Source organism: Felis catus, chromosome C1 (genome assembly GCF_018350175.1).
Source record: "Felis catus isolate Fca126 chromosome C1, F.catus_Fca126_mat1.0, whole genome shotgun sequence".
Classification (NCBI taxonomy): Eukaryota; Metazoa; Chordata; class Mammalia; order Carnivora; family Felidae; genus Felis; species Felis catus.
In genome coordinates, this window is record NC_058375.1 from 77,044,532 (window position 1) to 77,056,935 (window position 12,404).

Here is a 12,404-nt window from a genome sequence, read left to right on the forward strand (position 1 = left end):
AATCCAACGAGCTGAAAAAGAAAAATAACTCCTTTAAGGCATTTCAGCAACTAGAGAGGAAATCAGCAAAATAATTAAATACATACTCAGTAAAACAGAAATACTAGAGAAGATGAAAACATGAATGAAAATAAATCATATCATTTGAGATTCAACTTCAGTGCACACACACACATTTCTGAAAGCTTAGTAACATTTTTGAAACAAAATTTTATTTTATTATTGAAATAAAATTTTCAATGAATTGAAGAGGAGGTTGGTCACTGTAAGTGCAAGAAATATTTCAAAGTACAAAGCAAACACATAAATGGAAATCATGAGGGAGAAGATTTGAAAAATAGGTCAAGGAAATACAAAATGCAGATAATAGGAATTCTGAAAGGAGGAAAAAAAGTGGAAAAGATAAAACTATTCAACAGAGAATAGTAAAAAATTTTACCTGAGTTATAGAAAGCCTGAATTCTGCTATGTTCCAGGTTGTACCAATGAGAAAAGCACAAATTTGGGTATACTTGGCAAGTTCCTGAACTCTAAGGATGAAGAGACAATCTTATAAACAGAAAGAACAAGTTACTTAAAAGGAAAAAACTCAGACTGGCAATGAAATAGCTGGTCTATGCACCCTGAGACAAATAGCACCTACCACCCTGAAAGGAGAGGACTGTCTTCGAGGATCCTTTGCTCAGTAAACTTATTATTCACCTTTCAGAGCAAAAGTAAAAAAACAAACTAGAAAAGAGACCTCAAGATGGAATAAGAGAAACAGAAACACTGGTTAGCCATGTGAAATTAAATATAAATGGATGAGGATAGAGTCCTCAGTGTTGTGAAAATAGAGAATTTTCTGAAACAGAAGAGAAAGATAGTAAAATCACTCTAAAGGCCTTACAGTAAAGAAAGCTAAGTACAGTTTATTCTAAAGAGGGACAGGGAATTTTTCTCTGCCAGTTACCAGAACCTAGCCTTAAAAAAGACACCCTCCCCCCCCGCCCCGCCCGCCGACAAAAAGTTAAACAGAACAGAGATTCCAGATGCAGATCGCAGAATACCTGAAATTTGATAAATGACAAAAGTAGTATTCAGTTCTGTTGGACAAAGTATAGAATAATAAATTGGTGTTGGTATAACTGGCTATCCACTCTGGAAGAAGACAGACACAGACTCCTACACTATAACATAAGCAAAAACAAATTTCAAGTGGATTAAAGATTTAATTAAATTGAAGTCTTAGTCCATTCCACAAAAAAATACCGCAGACTAGGTAGCTTATAAACTAACATTTATTGTTCATGGGTCTGGAGGCTAGAAGTCCAAGATCAGGATGCCAACCAACATGGTCAGATTGGAGTGGGGGGCCCTCTCACACGTCACAGATATTTCACGCTGTGGAAGGGGCTAGAGATCTTTTTGCAAAAGCACTAATCCTGCTCACGAGGGCTCCATCCTCATGACCTAATCAGCCCCAAAGGTCTCACCTACTCATACCATCGCCATCGGACATTAGGATTTCAAAGTAAGAATCTGGTGGAAGGCGAGAGGAGGGGTACACAAAATAGAGACCATAGCAAAGACTTAATTTGAAAAAAATATATATTCCAAGAAAATCTAGAAAAATACCTGTATTAAAGGAAAGTGAGATTTTTCTTTGTCCTATATGACCTCAATACAAATATATATGTATAAAAAAATGAACAAAGTGGGGCGCCTGGGTAGCTTGGGCAGGTAAGCCTCCTCCTCTTGATTTTGGTTCAGGTCATCTCACAGTGGTGAGAATGAGCCCCAAGTTGGGCTCTGAGCTGGCAGCACAGAACGTGTTTGGGATTCTCTCTCTTCCTCTCTCTCTGCCCCTTCTGGGCTTATGTGTTCTCTTTCTCTCGAAATAAATAAGTAAACTTAAAAAAAATTAACAAAGAAAACTCAATTCAATAAAAGATAGGAAAGGAAAAGAAACATCAAGAAAGCACAATACATAGAAAGCGTAAGATAATATGGCAAGAATAAGTATAAATATATACATAAGCACAAAAATATGAATGGTTATATTCACCTATTCATCTCAAACTAGGTGTATTAGATAAGAAAATCCAGCTATATGTCATTGACGAGAGGAAAATCTAAAATAAAATGACATTAGAAAGGAGGGGGGAAATGCCTATCAGGTAAATAACAGAAATTAAAAATAGGGCTTTTTTCGTGCTTCTATTGAATCCAAGTAGATTCAGTAGTCATCGTGAACCTTCATATACTTAAGAACAATGACTGGAGACACAGAAAGCAAAAACTGAGGGTGAAGAGAAACAGGCGCTGTGGCAACCATACTGGGATGCTAACATATCTTTCAGAGAATATGAAAGGTGAAGTACATATGAGTAAGATATAACTTAAATAGCATCATTTAAATCCTGAATATATATTTATATATATATAATTTATGTACATAGCATGTTTAATATATGATTTATATCACAAATATATCTATCTATAAAATTCTGTACCCCAAAACTCAGATTACACATTGTTTTTTCACACTTGAGACATTGCCAACAAGTAACCATGTATCTCAGGCCACACAAAATTTCAACAAATTCCCAAAAGGTAGAAATTGGCTAAAAAGGAAATCAAAGTTGAAATGTAAGGTAATAAACAAACAACGATAGCTCTATATATCTAAATCCATGGGAAATGGTCAAATCTGATATACATGTAAAAACATGTAGTCTTACATGTAGTTATTAGAAAACCAAAAGGCTGAAAATAAGCCTTAAGTTGTGGAACGTAGAAAAATAGAGTTGATGAAAAAAATACCAAGTGCAAGTTCCTGAAAAGACTAACAAAAACATAAAACCTTCAGTAAGTTTAAGGAAAAAAGCTAATACAAGCCTGAAGTAAACATTAGTAATGTGAGGAAACAATAACTTGAAGGGAATAGTATGTACCAATTTTTCCAAAATTTTAGAAAATCTAGGAGAAACACGTACTCTTGTAAGAGAATAAACTAAAATTGGTTCAGAGAGGGGGGAAAAAAATCTAACAACCTACGATTATAAAATAAATAGTGAAAGTAGTCAAAAGATGTGTCTCTCCAAGGCAACAGGCTCCTGAGTTTATGGATGAGGACTACCAGATCTTTAAGAAAGCAAAATTGTCCATGTTATGAAAACTCTTTCAGAGCATAGGTAAATTTAGACTTCCCAAATCATTTTATGAGGTTAACATAATTTGGATACCAAATCCAGAGAGATATAGAAGAAAAGTCCATGATCACTAATAGGCATACATGAAAAAATTCTTTAATGAAATAAAAGCAAATTAAGTTCACAGTATGAAGAATCCATCAAGACTAAGGAAAAATTTAAGGATGGTTCAATGTTTAAAAGTCTATTAATGTTTTTTATTAACATCAACAGATTAAATGAGAAAAAGCACATTCAAATCTCAACAGAGGCTGGAGAAATGTGCTAATATTGAGTCTATTTTTTATTTAAAAGAAAATAAAGGGGCACCTGGGTGGCTCAGTTGTTAAAGCGTCCGACTTCGGCTCAGGTCATGATTTCACAGTTCATGAATTCGAGCCCAGCGTGGAACTCTGTGCTGACAGCTCAGAGCCTGGAGCTTGCTTTGGATTCTGTGTCTCCCTCTTTCTCTGCCCCTCCCCCACTCATGCTATCTCTCTCAAAGAAAAAAAAAAAAACGTTGAAAAAAATTTTTTAAAGGAAATGAAAAACCCTTATCCAATAAGAAACAAACTCTTTTTAATCCAATAAACTGTGTCTACAAGTAACTCCCAGCAAATTATATTTAATGATGAAACAAAAGTTTCCATTATATGATTAGGAGCAGGAGAGGAATGCAAGCTATCACCATTAATATTCAATACTGTACTGGAGATTCTTGATAATATAAGAACACAAGAAAAAGACTAGGAATAAGTATTGGAAAGCAAGAGACAAATATCACAATTTGCAGAGGATATGACTGGCTACATAAATTTCAAAAAATTAACCAAAAAAGGTATTAAAATAAGAGAGTTCAGCAATGTGACAGGATACAAATGACTGCTACACAGAGAATCCGTAATTTCCCTTTACATCAGTAACGTTCAACTAAAAATTTTGGGAAAAATCTGTTCACAACAGCAGCAAAACTAAAATACAGAGAAATAAATTTTAAATGTGCAATTCTTCATAAAGAAAACTGTAAGACTTACCTGTAAGACATGAAGATAAATGGAAAAACATACCATATCCCTAAAAGAGAAGACTCATATTTCCCATTTTCCACAATTTATAAATTCAGTGCAGTTCTAAAAACAAGATCTCAGAGTTCAAAGAGATTTTGACAAAGTAATCCTAAAATATATCAGGAAGAGCAAAACACAAGAATACCATATGATTTCTCTCTTATGTGGAATTTAAGAAACAAAACAAATGAGGAAAGAGAAAAATAGAGAGAGGCAAACCAAGAAACAGACTTTTAACTATAGAGAACAAACTGATGGTTACCAGAGAGAAGGTGGGGGGCAGGGGAGGATGGGGTAAGTAGGTGGTGGGGATTAAGGAAGCACTCCGAGTGTTATATGGAAGTGTTGAATCACTCTACTGTACATCTGAACCTAATATTACACTGTATGTTAACTAACTAGAATTTAAATAAAAACTAAAAAAAAAAGAATAACCACAATTTATTTTTAAGAAGAAAAACAAGGGGAACATATCCCATAAAGTATTTAAATAAGCTTTAAAATAATAGCTTATTCACTTAATCATTCAGTGACTATTGACTAGATGCATACTATATAACAGAACTCTTATAGGAAAATAGAACTGAACAAAACATATAAAATCCCCTCTCTCGAAAATTTATGTAAGGACTTTGGATTCTGATAATGGTGGACTACATAATCTCAATAATTTCTCTCACTGTGGTCAACTAAAAAGGTTGGGTTAATAAAAACAAAAACATCATATAAGCAGCAAAGAAATAACAAGATAGTAAAGAATTATCTGGTGAAACTCTTAAGAGAAGACAAGAAACCTTATGGGGTCACCCTGTAATAAAACCTTTTACTTTTGCAGAGGACACAGCATATCTGGAAGAAATAGCTATGAAACTAAGTTGCAATTTCAATGGTCGCAGGGAACTTGTACAAAAAAAATTACATTCACAGGGTAAAACATGAACTAGGGGTGTATGAACCTTCCCATGATGTAGCTTTTATAGCCTGATTTGGGTCATCTGGTAGACCAGGAAAATATAAATCTTGAATTTGGAATTACAGTGTTCTAAACTGGTAGAACCCCTACTCATCTGGCAGAAGTAAATACTATGATACTATGATACCCTACTCTCTGGCAGAGAAAGATACTATGATACTATCCTAGGCTTCAAAATAGTTCTATTAACAGCTTCCAAATATAGTATCTAGCATATTGTTAGACATCTAGGCATGTAAGAAAACAAGATACCATTAACAAGATGCAGGGAAAACATCAGTAAGCTCAGACACGTAATTATTTGGAATTATCAGAAGAATATATAAATAACTATACAGACCATATTCAAAGAAATAACAGCCACATAGGCTACTAGAAACAATAAAAAGTGTATCCAAAAAAAGAACCAATGTAAATTCTAGATCTGAAAAATATTACAACCAAAATTAAGACTTCAGTAAATGGGATTTAGTATACTGTAGCTTAGAAAATTAGTAAACTAGGGGCGCGTAGGTGGCTCAGTCGGTTAAGCGGCCAACTTCGGCTCAGGTCATGATCTCACGGTCCGTGGGTTCGAGCCCCGCGTCGGGCTCTGTGCTGACAGCTCAGAGCCTGGAGCTTGTTTCAGATTCTGTGTCTCCCTCTCTCTGACCCTCCCCGTTCATGCTCTGTCTCTCTCTGTCTCAAAAATAAATAAACGTTAAAAAAAATTAAAAAAAAAAAAAAGAAAATTAGTAAACTGGAAGATGGGTCAAAAGAAATTATTTGAAATGTAGCAAACACCAATAGAGAAAACAGAAGAAATGGTAAAAAACCTAGAGGACACAGTGAGAAGGATTTAAAACAGATTTGGTTGGGAGTTACAAAGGAAAGAGAGAATGAGGCAGAAGAAACAGCTGGGAGACAACAGCTAGGAAATTTCCAAAAGCCCATCAGAGATTCCAAACTTGACAATAATAAAAAAGAAATTCCCATCTAGAAATATGATAGTAAAACTTTAGAAAACTAGAGATAAAATTAAATATGTTAAAAAGGAGCCAGAACTACAGAACAGCTTATTTTAAAAGGAGCAACAGCTAAACTTGCAGGAATAATGAGATGAAACGGTGGCTTGGGACCCCTAAATAGCTTCAGGATGGGTACTGGTCACCAGAAAACCCAAAGCATGATTAAAGGATTGGAACTTTCAGCACCCCTTCTGACCCCGACCCCACCCTGGTCCCACCAACTCCTCCAGGGATGGGGAAAAGAGCTGGAGATTGAGCTAATCATCAGCATCCAATGATTAAAACAACCATACCTATGTAATGAAACTTCTATAATAACTTCTAAGCAATGGAGTTCAAAAAGCCTCCAGGTTGGTGAACACATCAAGATGTTGGGAGGCTGGTGCACTCAGAGAGGACATGGAAGTTCCATGCCACCCTTTCCATGCATACCTTGCCCTAAGCATCCCTTTCCATTTGTCTGTTTCTGAGTTACATCCTTTAAAATGAACTGGCAAAGTCAAGTATTTTCCTGAGTACTATAAGGTTCTTCTAGCAAATCACTGAACTTGAACAGGATGTTGCAGGAACCCCAATTTATAGCCAGATTGTGAGAAGTACAAGTGAGCTGATACTTGTGACTGGCATCTGAAGTGTGGGTGTTGTGGGACTGAGCCTGAGGAGTCTGATGCTAACTCTAGGTAGTTAACGTTAGAATTGCATCAAATTCTTGGATACCCAGTTGATGTCTCAAGAATCAGAGAACTGGTTGTTGGTACTAGAAAATGCTCCAGATCTAATATTCAAAGGTTAGTCTACACAATGCACCACTCAAATTTAAAATTGAGAAAACATGGGGTGCCTGTGTGGTTCACTCAGTTAAGGGTCTGACTTGATTTCGGCTCAGGTCATGATTTCACCTTTGGGCCCACCTGGGGCTCTGTGCTGACAGCAGGAGTCTGCTCGGGATTCTATCTCTCGCAAAATAAGTAAATAAATAAGTAAATAAACATTTGAAAAATTTTGGAAAACAGTATACGTTATATAATACATAGAATCACAAGCTCACTGAAACAGTAAGAGAAAGAAATATAACAAGCTGTAAAAGTAAATGTCTTTGAGTGATTATACCAAGGTTATTTCCCCTTTTTACTGTTGCATTTTCATAATATTTCTAAAATGAGCATATATTACACTTTCTTAGTGAGGGGAAAAAAATCAAAGCTATTGTTTAGACTAATATGTTTTAACTGTATAGTTCCTGAGAGGTTATATGTATGTCCATAAGAAAAGTCTATCTATTAAATCACTACTGATGGGGCATCTGGGCGGCTTAGTTGGTTGAGTGTCTGACTTTGGCTCAGGTCATGATCTCGCAGTTTATGAGTTCGAGCCCCACACTGGGCTCGCTGCTGTCAGCGCAGAGCCGGCTTCAGATCCTCTGTCCCTCTCTCTCTACCCCTCCCCCACTTGTACTCTCAAAAATAAATAACACATTTAATAAATAAGTAAATTATTACTGAAAAACTATCATCTCCTTAACCCATAATTAAATACGTGAAATCCAAAATAGAGATATTAGCTACACCATGGTTCTAATATATTCTAAAGAAGCATAGTAGAAAGTACTACTTTTAGAGAAGTTAACTTTTTTGTCTTGATGCTGTTAAATAAATAAACACTTTTAACCAGATTTTAAAAAAAAGAAACTAAAGCTCTAATACTAAAGAAGCTCAAATATTTTAGGTAACAACAACAACAAAAAGAGTTAAAAGAAAATACGCAATACTCAATATTGAATCAGGCTATATTGTGATACCATAATTTGAGACAATATGAATTTTTTTTCTAGTAGAAGCCAAATGAAAATTATGTCTTAATTTCCTAGTTGTCAAATAACGGATAAACTTGGCTTCCTAAAGTATTTTTCAAATTTTGAAACCCAAATATCTTTACCATGAAAAATATTTTTTGTTTAATTTACTTTTTAGGAATCCCTATAGTTTACTGTTTTTAATTTGAATTACTCTACTTAGATTGAATTCTATGTACATTAAGAAAAAGAAATATTTATTTTAAATATAGCTTAACATAAAAATTATAATCCAGGTTTGCTTATAAAATTTGTGGTCAAACTACTTATATTCTTACATCTTGACAGTTTGCTTAATAAGATAAAATCAGAGAACTATAAAAATGAGAGCTGAAAGGGACTCAACTCTAGTGATGCTAGTCTTCCCTTGAGGAATCCTAATTTTTTTTAATTTGTGAATTCTGCAGGCTGTGTAATATGTCTTCCAATTTAAAAAATATATTCATTTATAACTACCAATGAAACATGCTCAGTAAGAGTTGTCTCTCAGTAAGAGACAACTGGTATACACAGACTTGGTATATTTTGAGTCAGAAGTAAAGGAATCTGAAATTTTAGCTAGCCTCATCTTTATAGAGAAATACACAGTTTCTATCAGGGATTTCAAAAAACAAAAATAACTTGAAAGTACTTTCCCTCTATGTAGTACCCCAGAGATAAGGAGACCCTTGGTTGAAAATGTTCCACCTAAGCCCACTTCCTAATTTCACATATAAGGTATGTGAATAAAGTAGCCTGCTCAGTATAAACAATTTAAACAACATAAAACACACCCTCAAGTGGACTATTTCCACCAGTGATAAAAATAAGAAATGCTTCACAATATAGACGTTATAATTTTCTTTAAGTCTTTTTTTATTTAGAGATTTTTCTGGTAAGGAGATATACCATAGGAAAGCAATTCACTGGCAGTGAGGTATGTATATACTCTACCAAAATACTCCTTATTTTAACTGTTTTTAACTTTATTTACATACGAAGAAAATTATCAATGCATATCCTTGTTTCAACTATAGTATTAGCCATACTACATGAAATAAAATGAAATGGTGCTTGCATACAAAAACTGTTATTTGTAAAGGAATCTGATTGCAGGTTAAAAGAACTAATTTGTTTTTGGAAAGAGTTTAAAAGAATCACAATTTATCATGACCAAGACATCTGCACCATATTTTCCATTCCTCACAGCACATTTATTTCAGTAATTCCGTTATGTCGGTTCTTAGCATGAGCATAGTGTTACACGATTTTCGTACATATAGTCACATCCAAAACAAGTTCTAAAATTTAAATTGTAAACATTCTCATCATATGTAGAAATATTTCAATTGGTGTATTAAGTTTTGCTAACTGATCAAATTTGGAATATAAATGAGAAAGCCTATTCTAAATTGTGTAGTGAGCATTGTTCATTAATTACATTTCTACAATGTTAAATAAAGTAAGAGGCAAACCTGTCCTGTAAGCATGTCAAAATTTAAGTAAAACATTAAAAAGAAACAAATCTGTTAACAAAAGGGATGTCTTGCAATAAAGAACATTAGATTTTTTAAATCTATTATGATACAAAAATGTAAAGGGTAAATAGCATCTTTGTTGACAAAGTAGGAGGTAGCATGGATGCACCACTTTATTGTCTGAGAAATGCAACTGGAGTAAAGAATATTTCCTTACCACAAATAATTTCCAGGACTATGTACATATTTCTTTTAGAAATACTTGTTTAAACAAATCTCCCTCCACTTTTTAGTATAAAAAAAACCGTTCCATGTGATTTTAAAAAAACACTTACACATCTAGATAGAATAGTACTCTGCCCTATTTGAGTGAACAGTCTCAAACTATGAAGTACATGATATTTAATGCCCTAAGTTGAGTAAATTTAGTTTAGCGGTTCCTGGTATTATACAAAACACTAAATACATACAAACAAAATATAATATCTTATTTTTCAATGCAAGTCTTGTGGGGAATAAACAGAACTTTGATTCTGGTAACACTGCAGAAAATGTAATTTTCCAGTAAGTCTGTCTTTAAGTTATTCATGTGCAACAGTTTATTAATGACTGCTTACATGTCCTGATCTTTCATCGAGTGAACACCATTAACTGACAAAACTTAGTAAACCTTAAAAACACAGCTTCCGTCCTATATAAAATATATAGACTACTTACTGTTTGAAGTACTCAGTTTGCTCTGATGTCACTGTAATTCACTTTTCCCCATATTCCTGCTTTAGTATTTATAAACGGATAATTTAACGTGGCTTTAAAAAAAAAAGACAAAGAATTTCAAATGTACATCCAATTTAAATTTGCTATTTAAAAGGTTTCCTTGTTCTATGAAGCTGCTTCTGCCATTAGTAGAGAAAATGAAGTTTCTGTAATGGAGGCAGGCTTTTTAAGTAGTGACGTGACTTCCACCATGCCAGCTCCAGTCCGTGGAAGATTAGCGTTTACAATGTGTCGTTGTAAGTGCTTAATCCAGTCTTCCTGAACAGACAATGGTCCACGAAAGACTAGGCCACAAAACCTATAGAAGAAGTTGATAACAGTTCTCTTAACATGACCAATTCCCTTTATTTAAAACCAAGTCACATAAAATCCATACACATAAGAGGTAGAGTTTACCATAGCCTGGAGATGCTACCATATACTGGAGCACTTGACAACAGTTTTTAAATACATACAAAGTCAAAATGATTTAATACAATATAAAACTGCCAATTCATAGGTTCAACAGCTATATTACCTCTAGTAATATTTGTAGAGGTGGGAACATTACTACTAAATTAAATTAATTAAAAGGTCTTAATGCCTATACATCTCAATACATTTAAAACAACTATAATTCCAAAATGTACCACTGTTTTCAAAAGACCCTTCCCCAATTCAGAACTCCTTAAACTGCATGAGGATGAGTATAGAAGGAGGTGGGAATGAGTTTGTATAGCTATACTTAGTTAGAAGTATGAGTGGAGAGAAAACGCATTCCCAAGAAGCAGAAACTCAAGACAATTAAGGAGAAAAAAAAATCAAACCAAATCAAATTAAACCCAACAAAGCAAATAAATACCACAACAAAAAAAAGCTACTTTCATAAATCAACAGTATCACTGAGACTCTGAGATAAATATAAAAAATTTATTCATCAGTTGTTGAAATATAGTGTATTATGAGAAATACAGTGTATTAAGTCTGTCTCCAAAAGTTCATTTAGAACTTGATTGTTGAGAATGCACCTTCTGCCACAAATTAAAAATCCCAAATAAGTCAGCTAACATGTCTCAAAGCAAGTCTGAAGAAACTGATCAGACTTGGCAAAATAGGCATATACCTGCATCGGAGAATGTAAACCTCGTCAGCACCATGAGGTAACGTTAGCATTTTCTTCTTACTTCCAGATCTTGACCTTGATTTCTTTTGCTTACAATCTAAGGCTAAAAAAGGGAAGAGAAAGACTTAACGTTTCTTATATATTCCAAAACATAAATACATACTTCTAGAGAGGTCAAGACCATCTAAATCAAGTTAGAAAAAGTCTACATTCTTTTGTGTACCCTGAAGCATGCACTAACTTGCAGTGGGGTCTTTAATTACAGTGATATTACCTGCATACATTCTTCTTGTACTACTTTTTCAAATAATGCTTTATCATACCAAACTAGAACTGAGAAAATGTAACTAAACTTAAAATTACTGAATTGGTCAATTATTACAATAGTAATCTTTCCTCTTATGGCCATAAGTCCATTATTTTAATATCTCATTAATCTTCCTTATTTTCAGGAAAATTATAATCTTTTACTTAATTAAGATCATGATATTAAATTTCCATTTGATTACTATTCCATTAAGTAGGTCTCACATGCTTTGAAAACCTAGTAAAAGATCATCACCAACAAATAAAAAGCTCAATGAGAAATCAATTTTAGGGCAAATACACTTTGAATTCTATTAATAGCAAATAGCTCTTAAAATTATATGCTGGCCCTATACATGAAAGGGCAAAAAAAGCTCAACTCTCAAATTTTAACTCAACCTGTATTGTATGTACAATAATATATGTTTAATTTTACTAAGAAATATAAATCCAGATTATCTCACAAAAGTTTACAAATGGACCAGAAATGTAATGCTAACTATTTTTCACATTTTTTTTCAATGTACATTATCTCCTATCTATATTTTTAAAACGTGACTAAAATGGGAAAAAAGATTTTTATATTAAAGTCGATCAAAATTGTAGTGCTGTTTTAAAAATTTTTCAATTACTTGACTTCTCCTTCAATCACTTATTCTATAAAATCTAACTTAATAAGGGGAAAAAAGG

At 33.6% G+C, this 12,404-nt stretch overlaps 1 protein-coding gene across 28 annotated transcripts in view; it reads right to left on the reverse strand.

Moving 5' to 3' along the window:
• Positions 1-8,906: 8,906 nt before the first annotated feature.
• The window catches only part of ZNF644 (zinc finger protein 644), a 104,786-nt gene continuing 101,288 nt past the window's right edge, over positions 8,907-12,404 (reverse strand). For 26 of the 28 annotated variants that reach the window (XM_045036162.1, XM_045036161.1, XM_045036158.1 and 23 more), the window contains 2 exons: positions 11,409-11,511; positions 8,907-10,604 (listed from right to left, as the gene is read on the reverse strand). In XM_045036162.1, coding sequence (XP_044892097.1) covers positions 10,412-10,604; positions 11,409-11,511 — 296 coding nt within the window. In that variant the 3' untranslated portion in view covers positions 8,907-10,411. The remainder of the gene's footprint in view (positions 10,605-11,408; positions 11,512-12,404) is intronic. The other 2 variants (XR_006584539.1, XR_006584540.1) reach the window with 1 other exon arrangement.